The sequence below is a fragment of the Phocoena sinus genome, chromosome 20 (assembly GCF_008692025.1).
Source record: "Phocoena sinus isolate mPhoSin1 chromosome 20, mPhoSin1.pri, whole genome shotgun sequence".
Taxonomy (NCBI): Eukaryota; Metazoa; Chordata; class Mammalia; order Artiodactyla; family Phocoenidae; genus Phocoena; species Phocoena sinus.
In genome coordinates this window covers 35,772,873-35,793,719 of record NC_045782.1, presented here as the reverse complement: position 1 = coordinate 35,793,719, position 20,847 = coordinate 35,772,873, and the positions used below count along the sequence as shown (strand labels likewise).

At 55.7% G+C, this 20,847-nt stretch overlaps 4 protein-coding genes across 8 annotated transcripts in view; all 4 read right to left on the bottom strand.

The window, feature by feature from the left end:
* Positions 1-13,401, bottom strand: part of HOXB3 (homeobox B3) — a 55,670-nt gene extending 42,269 nt beyond the window's left edge. For 3 of the 4 annotated variants that reach the window (XM_032616631.1, XM_032616638.1, XM_032616636.1), the window contains exon 1: positions 13,268-13,383. The gene's annotated coding sequence lies outside the window, so the exon portion shown is untranslated. Of the gene's footprint in view, positions 1-13,267 lie in introns of all 4 variants that reach the window. The other variant, XM_032616634.1, reaches the window with a different exon arrangement.
* HOXB5 (homeobox B5) lies at positions 150-2,739 on the bottom strand. Its single transcript, XM_032616640.1, has 2 exons — positions 2,060-2,739; positions 150-1,380 (listed from the first exon to the last, which is right to left on the bottom strand). Exons 1-2 carry the CDS (start codon positions 2,619-2,621, stop codon positions 1,133-1,135), a joined length of 810 nt encoding a protein of 269 aa, XP_032472531.1. The 5' UTR covers positions 2,622-2,739; the 3' UTR covers positions 150-1,132.
* On the bottom strand, positions 4,658-13,349 carry HOXB6 (homeobox B6). 2 transcript variants are annotated; one of them, XM_032616648.1, is made up of 3 exons: positions 13,268-13,349; positions 6,575-7,099; positions 4,658-5,550 (listed from the first exon to the last, which is right to left on the bottom strand). In XM_032616648.1, the coding sequence occupies exons 2-3, from the start codon at positions 6,987-6,989 to the stop codon at positions 5,291-5,293; spliced, it is 675 nt and encodes a 224-aa protein (XP_032472539.1). In that variant the 5' UTR covers positions 6,990-7,099; positions 13,268-13,349; the 3' UTR covers positions 4,658-5,290. The 2 variants fall into 2 exon arrangements, with proteins under 2 accessions (XP_032472539.1, XP_032472538.1); XM_032616647.1 differs by lacking the exon at positions 13,268-13,349 and having other exon boundaries at positions 6,575-12,128.
* Positions 13,402-16,073: 2,672 nt separating the features above from the next.
* Positions 16,074-20,366, bottom strand: HOXB7 (homeobox B7). The gene is made up of 2 exons (XM_032616649.1): positions 19,040-20,366; positions 16,074-16,917 (listed from the first exon to the last, which is right to left on the bottom strand). The coding sequence occupies exons 1-2, from the start codon at positions 19,437-19,439 to the stop codon at positions 16,664-16,666; spliced, it is 654 nt and encodes a 217-aa protein (XP_032472540.1). The 5' UTR covers positions 19,440-20,366; the 3' UTR covers positions 16,074-16,663.
* Between the last annotated feature and the right edge of the window lie 481 nt (positions 20,367-20,847).

Here is a 20,847-nt window from a genome sequence, read left to right as displayed (position 1 = left end):
TGACCAAGCAGAGCCATAGGTGGTTGAGAGGGGCTGCTGGTAAGCAGCCTGCTTTCCCTTCCCTACACCCCAGATCTATCAAGAATGGTCTAGGGTGTGCCCGGTGATGGGAGAGGCAGGTCCCAGAGAAAAGACAAGTGGAAGGGCAGTGGAGGAGGGGAAACATTTATTTGACTTCAAGGAAAGCTACAAACAAATACCAAAAGCGAATCACTGAGACAGGCCTGCCCGGCAAAGACAGATTTCACATGTAGCACAGCATCCACTTGCTTACTACAAATGGTCTTGGAAGTGAAATGGGTAGGGAGGAGAGGATAGGTCTGACCCAGACTATCCCCATATTTACAAGCTCTGGGCCCTCTATGCCAGACCCATGAATTCACAGAGAAATACACAAGACATTTTACACTGAGGGTTATTTTTGTTTCCGGATGCTCCAAGACCAGGCCTTGTGGGGCCTACCCAGGCGGCAGGAACTTAAATCTCAGTATTTACCGGCCCTCTTCTCAACATCACCCCTTTGGTCCTCCCCGGTCCCCTCCCACCCCAGGACCAAGTCTTGGGAGACTTGGGCCTGGAAGTGGGGAGGGAGGAGGAAGAGGAAGGTGGAATGAGACACAGTCATGGACTCCGGTCTCCGAGGCCAGCTCAGCTGGGCCCGGCGCTGCAGCACTATCCTACCTCAACTGCTGCCCCTTTTAGAGAAGTTTCTAGCTGAAACTCAAAATACAGCGATCATCCTTTTATAAATAAGTTAGAAGAACGCAGATGGGGAGGGGAAAGTTCACATTAAACATGCGAGTTTCTTTTTGTCCTGGGGGAAGGAGTGCAACCACAGACACGAACGTTCAGAAACACTGGCGGATTTGGGGTGAGCAGAAGGGAGTGGGGAGCATGGTGGGAAAATAATAATTATCATTATTATTACAATAATAACAAGATTAACCAGTCCAAGAGAGAGGGAGCCACAGGAAGACTTAAGACCAAACGAAAAATCGTAGCACAAGGCCCGGGCGAGGCAGGCTCGTGGGAACCGGTCCCCAGCGGGCAGCGGCAGCGCGGGGAGGCTTGGAGGGGCCAGGGCTGGGAGCAGCACGGGCTCTTGGGCCGCCCGGGGCTCCTCCCGGCGGGCTCAGGGCTGGAAGGCGCTGCCGGCTGTAGCCAGGCTCATACTTTTCAGTTTGTTGTCTTTCTTCCACTTCATGCGCCGGTTCTGGAACCAGATCTTGATCTGGCGCTCGGACAGGCAGAGCGCGTGGGCTATCTCGATGCGCCGCCGCCGCGTCAGGTAGCGGTTGAAGTGGAACTCCTTCTCCAGCTCTAGGGTCTGGTAGCGGGTATAAGCGGTCCGGGCCCTTTTCCCGTCCGGCCCGGTCATATCTGGAGCAGACAGAGCAGCGAGGCAGCGTTATTCCGGTTAAGGGAGGGGGCCCTGGGTGGGAGGGGGGCGTGGAGCAGGACCCAGGCGTCCCCGGCACCCAGCTCACCGCAGCTCCAATTCTCCCCACTCCAGATGCCCGCATCCGAGCTCGCTTTCTGCACCCCTTTCTCCTGCAGCCCCCACTTCTGCTGGCAGCGAATGCGCCCGGCTTTGTCTCTTGCTCCCTCCCTGTGCCTCACCCTTCGCTGGGCTCAGGCGGTCGCTCACCCCGGGAGGGAGGAGAACGGTTGCACTTTTGCCCTGGAAGGCTCGTTTTACTGCTCGCCCCTCCTCTGCTAGAAACAGTCTCAAAATTTCGGGGGCAAAGCAGGACCCTTCCCCACGTTACATAAACCTCATCCTTCATCCTAAAGCTAGTTCAAGCTGGGCAAATAAAACCTAAGGCGAATCTGGGAACAAATTATTAAAAATACTCCTCTCCAAACCCCCAGCTAAAGACCTTCTTTGGCTCTGTCCCCCCGAGCTGAGCTGTGAGGACCCTCTTAGAGACTTCTTCCCCTCTGGAGGAAAGAAATCTATATTTGAGGAAAAGCCAAGTTCTCCTCGCCGCCGCCCCCCCCCCCAAACGCGGAGAAGGAAAGCCGAGAAGACAAAAAGGGGAGCGAGAGCGAGAATTACCATGGCTGATGTGAAGCTTCCTCATCCAGGGGAATATCTGCGGAGTCTGCCCCTCGGGCGCGGCTGTGGAGGTGGCCATGGGCTCTGGCTGCGCCCGAGCTAGGCTTGGGCTGCTTAGCTGGCTCGCCGCTTCCTCGGGCTCCGAGGACACGCTGGCCTCGTCTATTTCGGTGAAATTGGCGCTGGAGCTGGCCGGGGTCGCCTGGTTGGAGGGGGACGAAGCAGAGGGCTTGGCGCCGTGGCTGTCGCCGTTGGTGCAGGGCAGGGACTCGGGCGAGGACAGGGAGCAGCTCGACGCCGCTTGCCTGAAGCGGGGCTCCTGGGAGGGCGCAGGGAAGGCGCGCGAGCTCTCGCCCACCGCCCCAAAGTGGCTGGAGGAGGCCGAGGAGCGGTTGACGCTGAGGTCCATCCCATTGTAATTGTAGCCGTAAGAGCCGGTGTGCATGGCAGCGGGATCCCTGTAAGAGCCGCTCAGAGAGCTGCCACTGCCATAATTTAGCAACTGATAGTCCGGGCCATTTGGATAACGCCCCGAGAAGGAGTTTACAAAGTACGAGCTCATTTGGGTGATTTTGGAGGGCTTGATTTGTGGATCGTGGTCGTTATAACCCTGTGCTTCACGATTTATGATGTATTAATGAATTATAGCGATGCACTGTACTTCGTTTTGCTATGTACGCGGCCAAGTATGGGGGGGTGGAAGGGGGGTGGGGGGGCGTTAGGGAATCACGTGCTTTTGTTGACCAGTCGTAAATTCTCGCTGATGACCTCAAGAGGTAATTCATGCTCTATGGTTACAAATAATGACGATCCGAGAATCGTTAGGGCCGATTCAATGCGAGCCTCCGAGAGAGGGGGAAAAAGGAGAAGGGGGAGAAACAGGGAGAAGGTTGGCGGCGGCCTCTGAGCAGAGCGCGCCACCTCCCGGCGAACGGCGGGAGCGCGGGCCGCAGACAGCCATGGCGGCGACAGCTGCCTCCCTGCCGGCGCCGTGCAACCGCGGGGCTCGAAAGAAACCCGGCCTAGGCTCACCCACAGGGTTGAATCTTTTAGAGGGGAAACCCGATCGAGGCTTTACCCACTTTCTCGGGAGTGGAGTTCGTCTGTCCATCGGTCCTTCTCCCTGTCGTTTTTATTATTATTATTATTATTACTATAACAACTCTGGATAAGATGACCAAAGATTGAGTTGCTCTTCCCTTACTCGGGCTTTGCAAGTCTCCGAGTTGGGGACGGAAATGGGGGAGAGGTTGGAAGATGTGTGTGAAAAACAATGATTGCAAAGGGTTTCCCCTGTGAGCTCAGCCTGGCCTGCTTCCTGACCGGGATGCAGTGGCCCATCCACAGCATCCAAGCCGAGGCGGTGAGGCTAAGCTGAGGGTTCGAAGGAGAAGCCTTCGCTTCTCCTTGTTCCCTTAGAAGTTTGAAATCCTCTTTCTGACCTCTTCCTCATCCTTAGCCCAGGACGGAAGAAGGGCAGAGCAAGACAGAGACCCCAAAGGAAGAGGCCGGCTGGGGCTAAGTGGCCTAGTTGCGAGAAAAACGGTGGAGACGACCGCGTCGGAGCTGGGGTTTGGGTGTAAACATGGTCCTGAGAGTTTGGGACCAAGGCAGAATCCTTTCGCCTTCTCACCAGATGCCCGCTATTGCCTTGGGATGCCTCACTTGAGACCCCTTGCTGGCGTCTGGGTAGTTTCAGAATTTGCCCAGCGGCCCACTCCTTCCCCGGAAAAGGGTCCCGAGGACCCGCGGCCCCTTGCTGAGCGCGCTGGGCGGCCAAAGACCGCCACAGCTGGGCCCCTTCTGCCAGGCAGCTATTTTCTTTAAAAATAAAAAAGGGAGAGAGAGGGAGGAGGAAGAAAGGAAAACAGTCTCCGCAGCTTGCCGCCTGGGTGAGGGTGAGGGTGAGGGTGGGGGTGGGGAGAGAATGGGTCGGTTTTTGTTGATGGGATGAGACCGAACTGCCCCATCACCTGGCCTCCTGCCCTCAGGTCTCCAAAGAGCAGGCGGAAAGTCTTGCCCTTCGCCCGGCGCCTGCCGGCGGCTTCACATTCCCCTACTTGTCGCTGAGCTACTACTTGAGGCAGGAAGGGGTGCCGGGAGCCTTCAGCTGAGGGCAAAGAGATAGATATCCGGTGGCCCCAATTTAGGCCAGGAGCCGAGGGCCAAGGCCGGCGGAGACCAGGCCGTGTGGGCAGGCCAAAGACCACGGGCCTTGACGATCCTGTGGACAGAACAGCGCTGCTTGAGGCACTGAGACCCGCCTGGCTCAGTCTCTGCAAGAGCTCCCGGCTGGAGGGCCTTGGTGGCGTCCCTCGTGCCACGGACAAACGAGGAAATGCTAGAGACTAAGAGGGAAACGGCCCTTCTCCGTCCCCCAATTCCGCACCAGGAGAAGCCGTTGTGAGCCTCAGCACCGGCGAGGCGAGGCGCTGGAGCCTGGGCCGAACCGCTGCAGCCTTTATCGCAACTGTAACTTCCGAGCCCTCTGGGGCCGACCAGGGCTCCTGCCTTCGCTGCGGAGTTTCCGGCGCGGGGACGCAGGGGTGGCGGTGGGGGTAGGGGAGTGGCAGGGGAGGAGCAGAGGTGACCCAGCAGTGAGGTTTTACGTCTTTATTATTATTATTATCATTATTAATAATATTAATATTATTACCGAAGTATTTCACGTCCAGAGCTAAGAGAAGACTACAAACACAACACATAGAAAATTAATAAAATAGAACTTTGTTTTCTTCTGAGGCTCCTCTTCTTACTTCTAGGTAGTATGTGCTCCTTCCAGTGGCTTTGGGGAGGGGCTGGGAGAGAGGTCTGGGGTCAGGGAGTCTTCAAGGCCCCCGCTGAGGGGACTGCGAATCTACCATTGAACCGTGCACGGGGGACATGGACGAAATGAGACGCGACACGGACAAGAGCATTTTGCTCTGCTTCCAGGAAATATCAAGTGAGTCCGGTCCTCAGTTCTCACGGGGGAGCCTCTTTGGGCTGAGGAGGTTCCACGGGGATGGAGGGGGCGCTGGGGTGCTGGCTGGGCTCAGGCAGCGCGGCCTCCCAGCGCCCAGCGAGAGCTTTGCGGGCGGGGGCATCCAGGAGAGCAGTGGCCCCGCCTGTCGCGCGCTGGAGAGCAGGTCCCCAGGCTCCCCCGCCCGCAGAGCCTTCTCGGGGCTCTCCGATGCCCTCGGCTCCCCGAAGGCCTCTCCCTTCGCGTCCCCCCGCCCCGTTCCAGCGCCTTCATTCGGCTGGTTTTTCTTCTTCCTCCTCGGCACTGAGCTGAGACGCGCTGAGCAGTTTGCTCTCCTTTTTCCACTTCATGCGCCGGTTCTGGAACCAGATCTTGATCTGCCTTTCCGTCAGGCACAGGGCGTGCGCTATCTCGATGCGCCGCCGCCGCGTCAGGTAGCGATTGTAGTGAAACTCCTTCTCCAGCTCCAGCGTCTGGTAGCGCGTGTAGGTCTGGCGGCCTCGCCGGCCACTGGGCCCAAAGGAGGAACCTGTTACGCAGAGAAGAGATGCTGAGGCCTGGGGTCACCAGGGCCAGAGCCCCCCTCCCCCACTTGACCCTCGAACGGGGACTCTAGCCTGTCCCGGGACGCCCTCCACTCTCCCTGTTTCCCTGCCCCCCTTCCTTCCTCACTCCTCCAGCGCCCCCTCCAGATTTCCTCCAGGTCTCCTAGGCTTATGCCTTCTGTCTAGATTCTTGGTGGGGGGATGGGAGGAGCAGTTTTAAATCCCACCTGAGCCTAGGGGGAGGGGCTGGGAAAGCACTGGCCAGGTATGTCTCTTCCTAGCCGCATTTTTTCTTTCCATCCATCTGGCTCCCCCACCATCCTGTGATAGATTCCGGCCCTTAATCCGTAATGACGTAGATCGATCCGTAGTTGGCATTAAGGGCTCCTCACTTTCGTGTCCCTTTAATGGACATCAATTTGGGATTTAAGGCCGACAAATAATCCAACCTGAGATCCCGGCGCCTGCTTCTCCTTCTGTTCCCCTCCGCCTGCTCCCTCTCTTTCTTCTCCTTATTCTCCCTCCCTCCTCTGACTACCACCCCTTTCCTGGTGCCTCATCTTTCCCCAGCCCCCGACCCCCAGGGAAAACCAGTCCGGGACAGACTCAACCCTCCCTCGCCAGCGTCACGCCGCCCCTCTTCCCATGACGCACTCCGTTTTTAATGAACAGTCTTGGGGTGGGGGGATCGGACCAGAGATGGGGGCGATAGGGAGAGCCCAGCCAGTGACTGCGGCCCCTGCCCGCCTCCCTGACCCAGAATCCCGGCTGCGGCCTGGCGCTCCGGGAGAACCCACTCATTCCCCCTGACTCGGAGTGCATCTGGGACTTTGCAAACTTTGCAACTCCTGAGGACGGGAGGGCAGCGCGGGAGACCAGTGCAGGCGCCCAATCTTCCTGAGCTCCGACCCGAGACGCTCTCTCTGGAGGAGAAGGGGGTGCTCTCTAGCTCTGGCTCCGGGAGGGGGGCCCGTGGGGGTCGCGGCGGCCGCAGCAAGCCTCACTCACTGTTGCATGAATTCATCCGCTGCATCCAGGGGTAGACTGGGGTGGAGCACTTCTGCTCCTCCGCCTCGCCGAACACGCTCTTGTCCTGCGCGCAGTCGGACTTCCGCGGCTCCGGGTGGAACGGGGGCGGCTCGTCGGCACCCGAAAGCGCGCAGGCCGACTCCTTCTCGCGGTAGAAGGGCGGCGTCTGCCCGTAGTCGCAGGGCGCCGCCCGGCCGTAGCCGCTGCCGGCCGGCGGGTAATAGGAGGAAGCTGCAAAGCCCTTGTCCTGGCCGGGCCCGGGCCCGTAGGGCGTGGGGTAGTGCCTCAGCGGGTCCGCATAGCCCGACGAGTAGAGCGGGAGCTGGCCCAGGAAGGACTCCTGCCCGCTGGCCAGAGTGACGGGGAAGGTGGAGTTCACGAAATAGGAACTCATTGGGAGGGGAGGCGCGCGCGGCCGCTGCTGCTCCGCCGGGTTTATGATTTGTCGTGTTTTATAGTCCGAGCGCCGCGCCTATTAGTAGTATATCTGAGATTGGGTTTTAGCTGAGGGGGGATGGCGAGGTGCCAGTGAGGGCCAGAAGGAAATACAACCATCTGATCCAACACTGACCAATGGCAGAGGCAGGAATTGTCAAATAGCACCCAGGAGGAGCGCAGCCCGCGCTAGGGACCCGCGCACAAACCTATCAACCTTTTTTTCCCCCCTCCTTCTTCTCCTTCTGCTTTCTCTCTCTCTCTCCCCAACAGCACAACCCGTCCTGTTCCACCTACGTAGGGTCTGCGAAAGAGGCGTCTGTGCCTTTGAGGGAGGAGGGAGCACTTGGATTGATACCACCCCATCCCCCAGTGATCAAATAAATATATCCCTCCCCTCCCCACGCAGAATAAGAAAAAGTTAATTGTGTTTTCAGAGAAGTTAACCCCTGATTTGCTTGGGGTTAGGCAAGGCAGGGGTTATTCCCCCCAGGGAAGGTGGGTAAATATCTCTGAATCTTGAATCTCAATCTCCTTAGAAGAGAACTAAAGGAGAAGGCTGGTTTCTCGGGGTTTGTACTGGTAGAAGGGGAGAAGAGTTCTCCACTGATCAGCATTGTTTTCAGAAAGCGAGAAGCAAAGAAGAAACCCTCTCCTTCCCAGGGTTTGAAAAACGTTTTTCCTGTTTCTCAGATCTACTCCATCTCCTCCAAGCCTGGGTTTATTATTCCTGCTTCTCTGCAACTCTTATGGTCTGAGAGACAGGCCAGAGCCTGCTGCCCAGAGGACCCAGAAGGCTGGGAAATGGGAGCAGGGTCTGAGGCTAAGCTTCTCCCTCTGGTTGTGCAGCTAGGCTAGGAGCTTCTGGGAAGGCTACCGCTGCCGCTGCCCAAGACATCTTGCCTGGTTCTAGTATGTACTGCTTGCTCTTGGCACAGGAAGGGGCACGGGGAAGAGGGGGATAGGGAGAGGAGGGGTGAAAGGCATCCTCCAACCTAGGTTGTCTGATCCCTATCCTGCCTGCAACCCTCCCTCCACCCCACCTCCTACCCCAAAAGACATTAGAATATACTGGGCTATAGATTCTTAAGAATCAAAGGTGTTTCAGTAAGTCTGGGTTCAGGGAAGAAATTGTTCCCTCCTCCAGTTCTGGGTCCTCAAACCCTCCTGATATTGGAGACAATCAGAGACCACTGGGAAGAGAGGAGCCCTTGCTCCTTTTCCAGGTCTCTCCAGAAGCTGGCAGTTCTCTTTAAAATTAATTCTTTCTCAAGACTTGGTTCTTGTTTAGTTTTATAAGGAGAGAGGGGGATTGGGTCCTCCTGGGGTTGCAGCAGGCAGCTTACAACTATCATTCCGTATCCCCTCTCTAGATGCTCACTACCCTTCTGTTTGTCTCTCAGCATCTCTATAATCCTTACCACATCTCATGTCTGTATCACCAGCTTGCTGCCTACAAGCTTTGGTGTGAGAGAGTGTGTACATCTCTGACTCTCTCTCTCTCTCTCTCATCTAAGGAAAATGAGCGTTGGAGGCAGGCTGGAAGACTCAGCCATGGTGTATTTTCAACATTCTAATGTGCACGTGGAGGCTAGGCATAAAGGGTGACAACCTTTGGACCTGGGGCCAGGAACGGGCCAGGGTGGGAGACAAAACCTGATGATGAAGGGGCCGCGCTGACCCTTCTCTGATTTGTTCTTTGGACTCCTTTTTATGGGACAGTTCTGCCCACTGAAGATGGCACAAGACGTTAGGAAAAGAGGTAGAGGGCTGAAGTTGGTGACCAAGGGTGGGAACTTGGTTGCTTGCAAAGTGGCCTCCAAGGCTCCCTGAACTCAGGACAACTTCTGGGCTGCAACTTCATGGCTAAGTGGCTATTCCCAGTTGTCCCATCAACCACTTCCTAGCCCAACTCTTTGGGGGGTTTTGTCAAGATTTAAGAAAATAAACTCAAGCCTCCTAATGATGGAGATTCATAAGTGCTCTAGTCCAGCTGTGGTTAGGCCCACTCCTGGAGAGGAATGGGGAACATTTGGGCTGGAGGAGCAGGGTGGGGGGAGTGCCTTGTGTACCTCCCTCCTCCTTGTTACTGAGGCGGGGCCTTCGGCCTCAGCCCTCTGTGCCTCATCTCTGGCCACAATATCCTCATACTAGGACTGGATGGTGTGGGCTTTTCCATGAAGCCTGGATAACATAAGATTTGGTGAGGGAGGAAGTCTTCCCCTGTGATAGAAACACGAGAATAATCACCTTATCCTTAGAGTCATAGCCCCAAATTAACCTCACCTCTGCAGGTTGCCTGTCGTGAGATGGAGCCGCAAAGGCAGAGCCTGGGCGCCTGGAGTCCGGCATGAAAGGAAATAGCGCCTCATCGCTCTTATCTAAGCCCAGAGGTATTTATGAGCGTTTATTCGTCTGATCCGTTTGTTTGGGAGAAAGAGCAGGCAGGCAGGGCCGGGCCAGAGGCCGCCTGGCTTCTGGAGCCAGATCTCTGTGAATCTGTCTGTGGTTCCGTCCACTGCCGTCTGTCTGTCTCCAAGGGGGAATATGTAAATACACAGTGGGCACAGCCATCGGCAGGTCTGGGGTGTCTCCCCCTGCTCAACGAGAAAGTGTGTGTATGGAGAGGTGGATATAAACGTGTACTAAGTCTGGAGTACACAGCAGAAGGATTGCATAGAAATCCCACAGGCAGGATTTATAATTGTAATTTTCTGAGCTATGACCCTGTGGGCCTGTGGACGTACAAACATTCCAGCTCCCAGGGAAAAGTCTAAGTTGTGTTCAGCTCTGGAGTAAAATTCTCCTGCACCGGTAATCTCAGGGAGGATATTTGCCAGTAGGTGTGTGGAGGGGAGGGGATTGAGACATTGTCCAGGCTTCCCACTTCCTCTCAGCTGCAAAGCTCCCCCCACCCCCAGCTCTTAGGACTGTGGGCACCTTCCCCCACCCCACTCCCAACTGTGATCGGGGTGGGGTGAATTCAAACATCTCAACCCAGTTCTTCCCCTAGACTCTGTGATTCTCTGGTTTTGGGGAACACAACTGTTCCCAGAGGGAGCAGTGTGGCCTCTCCCACTCTTTGAGAGTTGTTCAGAGAGAACATTGCCTTAAAATTGGCCAGTCCAAAGCACAGTACAAAGACACTTCCATTATGCAAATGAACGGCATCTTCTCTGATGGAGGGGGGAGCAGTGGCAGCTCAGCTCCCTCTCCCCAGGTCCTTGGGCACGCTAAGAGCCCTTAAGGGTTTCAATCCTCTATACCAGCCGCCTTACCCTCCCCATCTGTCCTTCGGATTGTCCACAAGAAAAAATCCTCCGAGCGGCCCAAGACCTTCGGAGAGCGCTCCCTCGGGGCCTCCAGCACTGGGCCGGGCCTTCTAGCCGCCAGAAAGTCACTCCCTGCTAAAGAGCTGAAAGGGCTGCTCCCGCGGCCCAGACTCGAGAGGCGCCAAAGACTCCGGGCCGCAGCCCCCGCGTTTGCCCCCAGTACCGCTGGGCCCCTCGACCTCGGCAGCTCCGGGCCAGACCCTAGTAACACCTCGGCCTGCCTGGCACCGCAAGCAATTTCCTGGAGCCCCCGCCCAGGAACTGGGGCCACAGCACCTTGAAAGGAGCGGCCAGAGCTTCCTCCTGCGGCTTGAAAGCCCGAGCTAATCAGTAACCCGTGAAACAGGGGCCAATATTCAAACTCGGCGGCAGCGGCGCGTACCCCCGCCCTCGCCACCCGCTTCTGGGAAAGCAGTCGGCTTAAGTGGGTATGAGGGGTCCGGCAGGAACGGAAATTACAAGGGTTAGGGTTCCTTACTGATTGATCCCCACTCCCACTCCCCGTTTTTTCCCAAAGCATATTTGTGTCGATTTCGCTTGACATGATCGGGAATAGGGAAGGGGACGCGCACTCACTTGCAAGACACCAACAGTTTCCAGAAAACTCGGCTCAATTCCTTCACCACAGACTCAAATGGCCAAGAAACTGGCAAGACCCACCACCCAACCCGGAGAAAACAGACTCGGTTTTTCTTTTGACAACCGAGCGGAACTGCCCGGGCCAGCGCCTCCCCTGCGGGACCCCTCCCTTAGCCGAAAAGAAAACCAAATAAACCTTGAACAGCCTTGGCCTCGGATCTCCCTAGCGGCCCTGGTGATCCCCTCTTGAGCTTGGAGGGGGATAGCGGGGAGAGGGCTCTCGACTCTGATCCCCCAATCCTTTGATTCAGGGCCACCTGCCCGCGGGCGGGATGAAGTAAGTAGTAGTCCTTTTTAAATATGCCCTAGAAAAAGCCGCTTCCCTCAGCCAGCCGCCAGGTTTGGAGCTGGGATGAGGCTGACAAGGGGGAGGGGACGCTTGTTCTCCAATTCACACGCGGGCAGGCGGGAACCAAGATCCAACGGAAACCGTCAATCTGGGCCGACGTCCCCAGAAGCCCGCCGAACCAGAGCGGCGGGGGCTCCAGTCGTCGGGCACGGTTCAGGCAGTGTCGCGGGGCATTCGGCGCCGAAGCCGCATGTCTCCAAACGGACGGTAGATGGCAGCAAACCGCATAATTTGGGTCAGAGTAAACTGTCTGAGGGATGATTTATACCCCGCCAAGACTACAGGAGAAAAAGACCTTTAGTCTGGGTGGGTTTGGGGAATTTTTCCTTTGAGAATAGACTCTTAGTGCCGTGGGTGCTGGCCGAGACCTTCTCTCGCTACGCAGCCGAGGAGTCCCTTCAGGCACCCATGCCGGGCCTGCTTCGAGGGCATCTACCTGTGCCTCCAGGGGCCCCCCTCCAGCGCCACAAGTGGCCGCTTCTCTCTTCTCAGCTCAGGATTGAGAGGGTCAATATCCCCCTACACACACCCAGACCCCAAATCCCTGGGCAACCAGAGGCCCGAGGCTGAATGCTCTGCATCTGCTCTTTAAAAAGAGGAAAGCAATCACCTATTCCTGCAAACCAAACTAAATCACAGTCTCTCCTGCTCTCCGCGCCCTAAGTCCCTTATCTGTCGTCTGGCAGCTTCCCCAGAAGCCCTCTCTATTTTTAAGTCCTCACCTAGCGACTTGTGCCTTTTTCAACCCCACCAGCTACTTTAGGAATCTCGGCCTCCCGCCCTACGGTTCTTCTCCCCCCTACCCCCGCCCCCGGAGGCCTGGCTGGGGAATGAAATCAGGCGCCGGAGGGACAGGATTAGCTGTCTGAGCTCAGTGCCAGGCAGCTTTCTGGTCCGGACACCATCAGGTCCCCTAATGGGATTTTCTTTTAGTTTTATTCTTCTCTTTTTTTTGTTTTTGTTTTTCTCTTTTGTTTGCATGCCTCAAACAACGTGTTAAACAGCTTCTTCACAATCACCACATTTGGATCTAGGAAAGTTTGAAATGTTTCCACATCAAGACACACACGGCAATTTTCTCCTCCACCGAAATCCATACCAATAAAACACAAGTGATAGAACCAATATTGCACAGAAATCAACACGCTGTAACCTACCGCGTTAAAAACCACAAAATTGTCTCCCTGCAGAGCGAGGCTCCCTCCTGCGGGAGTGGCGAACGACCTGGGCATTTTCAGGCATGCTTCCTGGGAGGTCTTCCTCGATTTGGGTGCCTCCACCCACAGCCCTTTAATTTCAGAAATATCTCCGAAGGGAGATAATGAGTATTTCTCTGTGAATTGTTCTCTCTGTGTCTCTCTAGACGCCTCCTCGCCCTCGCTGGCCTCTGCGGAGATTCCAGGCCCTCCAGAGACCAGGACGTCCCTCAGCGCCACCGCCCCTTGTGCCAGTGCTGCCGGGAAACCACGGATACCCGATACCCGCACCGGGCAAGAGAACTGCGCGGGGGCAATTGGGGGAGGCCGGAACAAGGGAAGGATGGTGGAGGGGGAGGGGGCGCAAACCCACAGAGGCCGTCGCAACCGGCTTCTGCCGGCGTCCCGAAGCCCAGACATCCCCATCCTCTCTTTTGCAGCCCCCTCGCTTAAACCTCTCCTCCCAGCTTAAAAAGGCGACTTAGAGCTCGCCTCCATGGCCCCTTTCGGTTCCTCCTCCCGTCTCCCTGCCCTGCTCCCCCTCCAGGGAGCATCCACCCCTCTCTCGGCCACCGAATGTCCTGAGAAGCTTCTCCCTGCAGCGCCCAGAGGTGGGGTTCAGCCCCGTCTTGGCCGGGGGGAAGAGAGAGACAAACCCAAGCCCCACGCCCTGTAAAAATCGATGCAAAAGAATAAGAAGAAATTGTAGAATTTCTCTTACCTTTGCAGACCTTGGGATTTCTTTCCTCCGATTGAAGGGGGTGGAGAGAAAGGAAAGAAAAAAAAAAGAGAGAGAGAGAGAGCGTTCGGTTTCTTCTTCATCTTCCAGATAATATTGTCCCAACCTGAGAGCCGTTGCTTCCCCTTCTCTGACTTGGGAAGAGAGGGTGTTCGCTTTTCTGATATTTGCATAGAAAATGGAGTAAGTTCTGGCTTTGAAAAATGGTATCAGGCTGCAGTCCTGGGCAGATTGTCCATTTACCCTCCATGATGACTAAAATCCCAGATCAGCAAGCAAATTAACTTAGAAATTAAAATTATTTTTGGTTTTCTCTTTTGTGTAATTCCCACCCCTCCTTCGCCCTCTCTCTCTCTCTCTCTCTCTCTCTCTGTCTCTCTCTCTCTCTTTTTTCCTCTCCCCCTCGCTTTTCCTCTCTCTCTTTTGCTTTATGGAGCTGATACTGAAGTATAAAAATATCAAGAGGCTGGAGCCCTGAAGGACGACAGTGCTCCGACCTAGGTGTGGTGTCCAAAAGAATGCTGCATTATAACCACCAGGGAAATGATAAAAAGTTCATGTTCACGATTGCCCGGCCACATGACCGGCGCTGGCCAATCGCTGGATTCAACCACTCATAAACTTCTATCACAAAGTTGTAAATTTTCATAAAACAACAAGGAATTTATTGCATTTCTTCATGGCTGCTCCACCAGCAACGCTTTTCTCAGTCGCCATCTTCTTTTCTTCTCCTTCTCGATTTTTTGGGAAACCCCAATCTGAGAAAGGGTGCGATTTGCAGTGTGGGCAATCAGGCGGAGGAGGCACAAGCATCCAGCTGGGAGGGGGGTTCTTTTTGGAACCTCCCTATTCTCACAGGAGTTCTGTCCCCTCTTGTAGTAAAAATTCACCCCAAAACCTCCACACAGGGACCATTCTAAGGCAATCTGGGGGTGAGTTAGGAGCAGCAGCTAGTGTCCAGAGTTGCCACTTGCATCAGGGCAAAATGAAAGCTTCAGTGCCCCCTTTCCCACCTCTGAATGCCCCCCTCACTCCCAGCACTATAGATGGCGGGAACCCCACCTGTGAAGCTTGTAGCACTGCCGGTGTGGGGCCCTAGATCTCCTAGGGCCTACTTTTTGCCCCAAAGAGGCTAATGGGGGCCAAGGCGGACACTCTAGCCACTGGATGCTTGCCTCTGCACCCCAGAAATTGGAGGAGGGTAAAGCCGGACCCTTGACTCTCCCACCCAAATGCCCACACACCCAGGTTCCCAGGGACAACTCCCTGTGCTCTGCGGGGGGCGGGTCTGCGGTCATTAATGAGGGAACTGAAGGTTTAGGAGCCTTTTACTTACAAATTCAGATTAAACAGATTCTCCTAAAACACGCTTCCTTCCAACCCTCTTCCCCTTCTCTGTCCCGATGCCCGATCTTTAAATTTAAATAATTCAGGGTTTATAATCGAATAGACACTAAAAATCAACTCCGCAGGTCGAGCTACGCAGGCACCGTCCTCTGGGTATTTATCCCTCAATCAAGTGGGTGTTTTGGAGACAAACAACAACCCAGATTCACCCCAGGTTTCCCAGGTCCCCTGAAATATGCCCGAATTTTGAATTGAGCTACCAGCGCCCAAATGCAGGAAAGGAAATAACCTCCCACGCACACAAATGTTTTTCTTTTTTCTCTTTCTCTGTACTCCGGAGAAGATTCCAGGTTGCCGGCACAGCGGATAGCGGGCAGAAAGGCTCAGAGGCAGCCCGCGGAAGGCGGGCGGCCGGGCTCAGAGCAGCAGGGATGCGGCCACAGCCGCCGGGTAGTTCGCACCGCTCAGCTTCTCGCTATCGGCGCTCATTTTCTTCCCCCAATTTCAAGTTTTACTTGGGTCGCTGGGTCAATTTAGAATAAGATAAATTAAAATAAATGAAAGTAAAATAAATTTCAATACAATAACCGAATAGCTCTTGCGGAAAATGTTTGCCGACCGAGCGGAAAGCCAGGAGCATCTTGACGTTGGAGGCCTGATTGGGCGGCCGGGAGATTTTTGCTCGCCCGTCTGGCCTCTGCCCAACGCCGCCCGCCCGCCGGCGCGAGAAGGGGGAGTGGATTTGGGTGGTCACCTTCCCTTTCCTTCCGCTCCTTCTTCGCTTGAGGCCTAGCACTTCAGATTTCAGCTCCATATTTGTGCCTTGGCGGCGCCGAGCCACAGCCTGGTGTGAAGGCCTGAATGAGGAAGAGTTTGTGGAACCGTGGGGGGTTTGTTTTTTGTTTTGTTTCGTGAATGTGTGCGACTGGGCATGTGGACTCAAGGACGTGTTTACTTGGGGGCAAATGTGAATCTGTGTGTTTTATGAGCCAATGTGTGAGTGTACCCTGGTATGTATAAATATGTCTGTGAGTATGAATGTGGGTTTACTCGTGTGAGTGAATGTGAATGCTATGTGTTCTGGGCAGGGTTTGGGATGTGTGAATGCCTGTATGTTTATTTGTGAACATATGAATATGGATGTTTGTGACTGTGTGTGACAATGTATGTATTTATTTATGTGCAGTGTCAGCCTGTAAATAGGTGTGGTTGGGTGCATCTGCGTGTCAATATGTGTAAAAATATGTAAAGGGAATGTGTGTGTGTGGTATCCGAGGTTCACTAGTTGGCAGCCCCCAGAGCAAGGGGCACAAGAAAAAAGAGGAGGGCCCAGCACAGAAAGAAATGGGCCAGCAGCAGAAGTTGGAGCAAAGGGGCACTGGGATGCATGACTATCCCTCACCCCCTCCCAGCCTTAGGGAGACACAGAAAACAGGGGATCTGTTTATTTTTAATTGCTTTTATTTCTCCATCCTTCAGATACACATAGAATGCAAAGAGGATCACAGGGGCTGGTGGGAGCAAGGAGCAGCGGGCAGGCCAGGTGCACAGAGGGGACACTTGAGCTAGTTGGTGGGTCCTTAGGGCTCCCTAAGGCCCCTTCAGTGCCACTACTGGGAAGGGGGGGTTGCTCAGGAAGCCGGGGAACCACACATGTTATTCCAGACCCACAGACCACACAGACAGCGTCAAAGATGGGGCTTACAAAACAGCAAGATTTTACCAAAGACCTTAACAATTAGCAACATAGAAAAGGGGAGGCAAATTCCAGAAAGCTACAGAACAGGTAGATGATGTCCTTCCCATACTGTACAAAACCTGATGGACTTTCCTATAGGTAGTATTTTTTTTCCAGTGTTAAGAAACCAAAATTTCACCTTCTCTCCTTGAAAAAAATTAACTGCTTTCCATTTAAATAGTTTTTTTTCTCCTCCCTATTTGACTTGAGTTTCCTGGTTCAGTTCCCAGAGCTGGGTTTCTCTCTCTCTCTTTCCCTTTTTCGTCTCTCTTCCTCTGCCCTTTCTCTGTCCCTCACTCTTCCTCGTCCTCCTCCGCCTTGGCCTTGTCCTGCCTGGTGGCCCCGGGGCCCGCTGTCTTGTTCTCTTTCTTCCACTTCATGCGGCGGTTCTGGAACCAGATCTTGATCTGTCTTTCGGTGAGGCAGAGCGCGTGCGCGATCTCGATGCGCCGCCGCCGCGTCAGGTAGCGATTGTAGTGAAACTCCTTCTCCAGCTCCAGGGTCTGATAGCGGGTATAGGTCTGGCGACCTCGCTTGCGGTCGGTCCCTGCGCAGGTTATTTGCAGGAGAAAAATCAGTGAGTGAGGAACGAGCCATGAGAGTGCTCCCCTCCCTCTTGGACCCTGTATGCAGTTTGGCATCGGTGGTTGGAAGAGCTTATTTCCCATTACATCAAATTGTCACTATCCATACCCCAGCCTATGCCTGCCATCTTTCCTCAACGTGCAGACCTTTCTACAGGCCTCCCAAGGCAAACACTCCCATCTTCCACCCAGGAAGTCTTCTAGTCTAGGGCTTCTGAACACAAGGTCTAACCTGCTGGCTCTTGAAGGCCCTGTGCCTAAAGGGGTGTGTATGTGGGATGAAAGGCAGTTAATCCTCTGGGACCAGGGACCCCAAGTCTCCCCTTTTGCATGCTGACTCTGATGGTCTGTGGGGGTACAGGACAACACAAACCATGCAAGTGACCCCGGAGTGGGACTCTAGGCCTGGCCTGAGGGCTTTTCCCAAAAAGAAAAGGAGACAAAGAGCCTCACAGGTCCAGTCTTCCCCCGCCCCCAGCCTGTTGTGGAATGAGGAGGAGGTGAGAATTTGCAGACTTCCTTGGAGCGTGGAGTCAGTTGGAGAGCAACTGCCTTCTGATGACTATTTTCCAGTGAGTGGCTGAGGTTCAGACAGGGCCAGGCTGTCCTGCCTGCCCACCTGCCCAGACAACCCAGCCCTCCAAAGCAATCTTTGGGCCTCCAGGAAGGCACAGAGGGAGAGGAGAGACAGCAGCCTGGGTTGGGGTAGAACATTCAGTATCTGGCTGGTGGGGGCTGAAGGGCAGGGAAGAGATTCCCAGGTTAGGCCCCAAACCCTGAGGAGGCTTGGAGGAGGTGCTGGTGCCAGCCCTCCTAGGAAGGAGACAGTGGGAGGAGGGGCTAGGGGCCCTAATTTCAAGTCAGATAAAAGCCAAGCTGAAATGTTTATGAGCAGAAAAATTGGGGCTTTAATAAATCAGCTGGAAAGCCAGTTGAATTATGAAGCAGGTAATGGGGAGCATGACCACGAATACTGAAAATGTAAGAGCTGGGCTCTCCTGGCCCTCAACCCTGGCTGGATTGGGAGCTTCCGACCACAAGTCTTGGGTCTTCTGGACCTTGAGATTGGCCTCTGAGTCCAGGACAACATTATGAAGGTTGTCTGGGACAGGCTTGTCAGGAGACCCCACGGAGCCCCTGGTCTCTTGGGGTTCCTGCAGCAGCTTCCTCGGTGGCCTGCACTCTCTCTTGATTTGGCTTTTTGGAGTCCTAGTGTCTCCCCCAAGAGGACATCACCCTTCTGGAACGACACTTGCAAACTAGTTGGCCAGTTCTCCAGGGGTGCTAGGAAGGGCACCTGAGGAAGCCAGCTGTACTCCCCTGAGGCCTCTGCTCCTTTCTCTAGTTTCTCTAGTTCTCCTGCCTCCCGTTTCCCAAGTTTACTGGGGGTCAGGAGCCTGCTCTCTCTTGGCCTCAGCCCCTCTCTCTCCACCTGCCTCTCTGGCTCTGTGTCCCTGGCTGAATCCTCATCACCTCTCACACCCCCTCCTCCCACCAGGCCCCTAGAGCCCACCTCTAATTGTCCAGAAGGGAATAATGGGGGAGCGGGGTTGGCTGGGAGGAAAGAGGGAGGGGAGAACTGCTCAGCGCTGCAGCCCCCTCCCCTAGACCTTATCCAAGCTGGGGCTGGGGGACACACCCAGAGTTGAGATCCCCGGCTGGGGAAGGGAGAAGGGAGGGGGGAGATCCTAATGGCTATTCTCTGCAAACCCCAGTCTTCCTCCGCAAGACAAACGGCCTCCTCTCCAGCCCGTGCCGGCGCGGCTGATAAATATTTAAAGCTAAAAGGCCGGGAGGAAGGGTGGGGGGAGTGGGCTGGGGGCTCAGAGCGCCGCGGCGTCGGCGGAGAGGGATCCGCTAGGGAGGCAGCGAGCGAGCCTGAGAGCACCAAGCAAAAACGGGAATGGGGGCGGCGCGCCGGGTCGCAGCTCGGGGTGGGGGGCCGCGTCCCCAGGGCCGACCTCCTACCAGGAGCACTCTGGACAAGGAGAGGGGCACTTGGCCGGGAAGGGGGCGCCTTCCGGGGAATGTGCCCGGGCCACTGCGGCTCGGGACCGCTCGGGACTGCTCGGTGCGCGGCGTTACCTGAGCTTCGCATCCAAGGGTAGATCCGGAAGTTACTCTCGGCCGCCAAGTCCGAGTCCCTCTGCTCCTTGGCGCCCGCCGCCTTGGCAGAGTCGCCGGGACACACCCCGGAGAGGCTCTGCTCAAAGGGTGCGCAGTGCATGTTGAAGGAACTCGGCTCGAGCCCGTAGCCGGCCGCGTAGACGCCGGCTGCACTCTGGCCCGCCATGCCCCCCCCGCCGGGGTACAAGCCCTGCATCGAGGCGGCGAAGGAAGCGCCCGAACCCGCTCCATAGCCCGGGCGCTGGGGGTTGGAAGCAAACGCACAAGAAGTTTGTTCGGGGAAGGCTCCGGTAGCGAAAACCGAACTTGCGGCTGGATATTTAGAAAATAAAGCATTCGCATAATACAATGAACTCATAATTTGGCCGGATGATTTGTAGGCAGGGACGTTTTAGTGTCGGTTTTACGAGATTCCTTGATATATTACAGAATTAGAGTCCAGATTTACACCAAAAAGGACCCCCTTTTTCCTCTCTGCACCACGTGACCCCGCCCACGTGACGTCCCCTCTGCCAATAGCCGGGCAGCCTCCCCACGGCTCCCGGTAATGTGGAAAAAATTGTGTGGCGTTGGATTTATAAAATATGATCAATAATGAATGAGAAAACCAGGCCCTGTGGATTAGGGCTGGGGGCTCAAGGGCCGCTGTCGACCCCCGTGGGCTGGAGGAAGCTTGCAGGCGAGATTTGGGGAAGAAGGGATTGAGTGGAAGGGAAAATAAATAACCTCCGGGAGCGATCCTTGTTGTCACCCCCTCCTCCCCAGCCCGTTACCCAGCCAGAAACAAACGCAGGGATTGCATACAACCGGGTGAGTGGGTGGGTGGGGGCAGGCCAGGTCTTTATTAATCCGGACCACTTCAGCCTGGCTGGGCCTTTGAGGGAACTTAGTCCGGAATTGGTCCGTTTCTCCCGAGGTGAGCCTGGCCTCAAGGCTCGCTCTCTCTCTCTGCCCCAGACGGGCAGGGACGGAGTGAGGTTTCCTGGTTGCTCCCAGAGGCGCGGAATCCAGCCTACGGGCGTTGGATGCTGCGGTTTCTGGTGGCTAAGAAATAAAAAAAAAAGGTTTGAAAATTAAAAAAGGAAGGGGGTGGGGTGGGTGGGAAGAGAAAGGAAGGGAGGAGGGTGGCCTGGTATGCTGCTCTCCTGGTTCCCGGAGGCGGATGCCTCAGTCGAGCGTGGCTGCTGGAGAAGCAGAGGGAGCGAAGGAAGGAAGACGGCGAGCCACCACCTCGGAGCTGGGCGAAGGTGGCCAAGTCCCAGAAAGGGAGAGGCAGGGAAGAGCATCTCCCTTCTCCTGCTCCCCCCCCACCACGAGAGTACGAAAAAAATTTAAAAAATTTTTATTTTTCAGCTTGTTCATCAGCTCCGCACTCCACCTCTACCCCCCCGCGCGCGCGCGCGCACACACACACACACAGGAGAGGGCACACAAAAACAAAGGGGGAGGTTGGGGGGTTGGGGGGATAAAGCCACCAGCCCAGGCGCATCTCTCCAGCATGGCCTGGGCGCGGGGGTCTCCGGGGCCGGCAGCCTCGGAACGCGAAGGGAGGGGGAGGGGGTTTCTCTCGGCTCCCCTCTCTCGTTCGTCTCTCCTCCAATCACGCGCAGCCGCCTCCCTCATCCCCTGCGCCCCTGGGCCAAGGGACTCGCACCACCTGCCTCCAGCCCCCGCCCCCTCCGCAGCGCGGCCAGGCGGACGCAGGAGCCCGGTGACTGGCTCCCCCCCTCCGCAACTCTGCAAGGCGCCGGGAGCAAATGAGGAGC

Bases quoted from the DNA above. Each gene is read 5' to 3' on its own strand.
- HOXB5 (XM_032616640.1), bottom strand. From the start codon at position 2,621: ATGAGCTCGTACTTTGTAAACTCCTTCTCGGGGCGTTATCCAAATGGC. The intron at 1,381-2,059 runs GTAATTCTCGCT...TGTCTGCTCCAG, and splicing joins GAAGCTTCACATCAGCCATG to ATATGACCGGGCCGGACGGG.
- HOXB6 (XM_032616648.1), bottom strand. From the start codon at position 6,989: ATGAGTTCCTATTTCGTGAACTCCACCTTCCCCGTCACTCTGGCCAGC. The intron at 5,551-6,574 runs GTGAGTGAGGCT...TCTGCGTAACAG, and splicing joins GCGGATGAATTCATGCAACA to GTTCCTCCTTTGGGCCCAGT.
- HOXB7 (XM_032616649.1), bottom strand. From the start codon at position 19,439: ATGAGTTCATTGTATTATGCGAATGCTTTATTTTCTAAATATCCAGCC. The intron at 16,918-19,039 runs GTAACGCCGCGC...TAACCTGCGCAG, and splicing joins CCCTTGGATGCGAAGCTCAG to GGACCGACCGCAAGCGAGGT.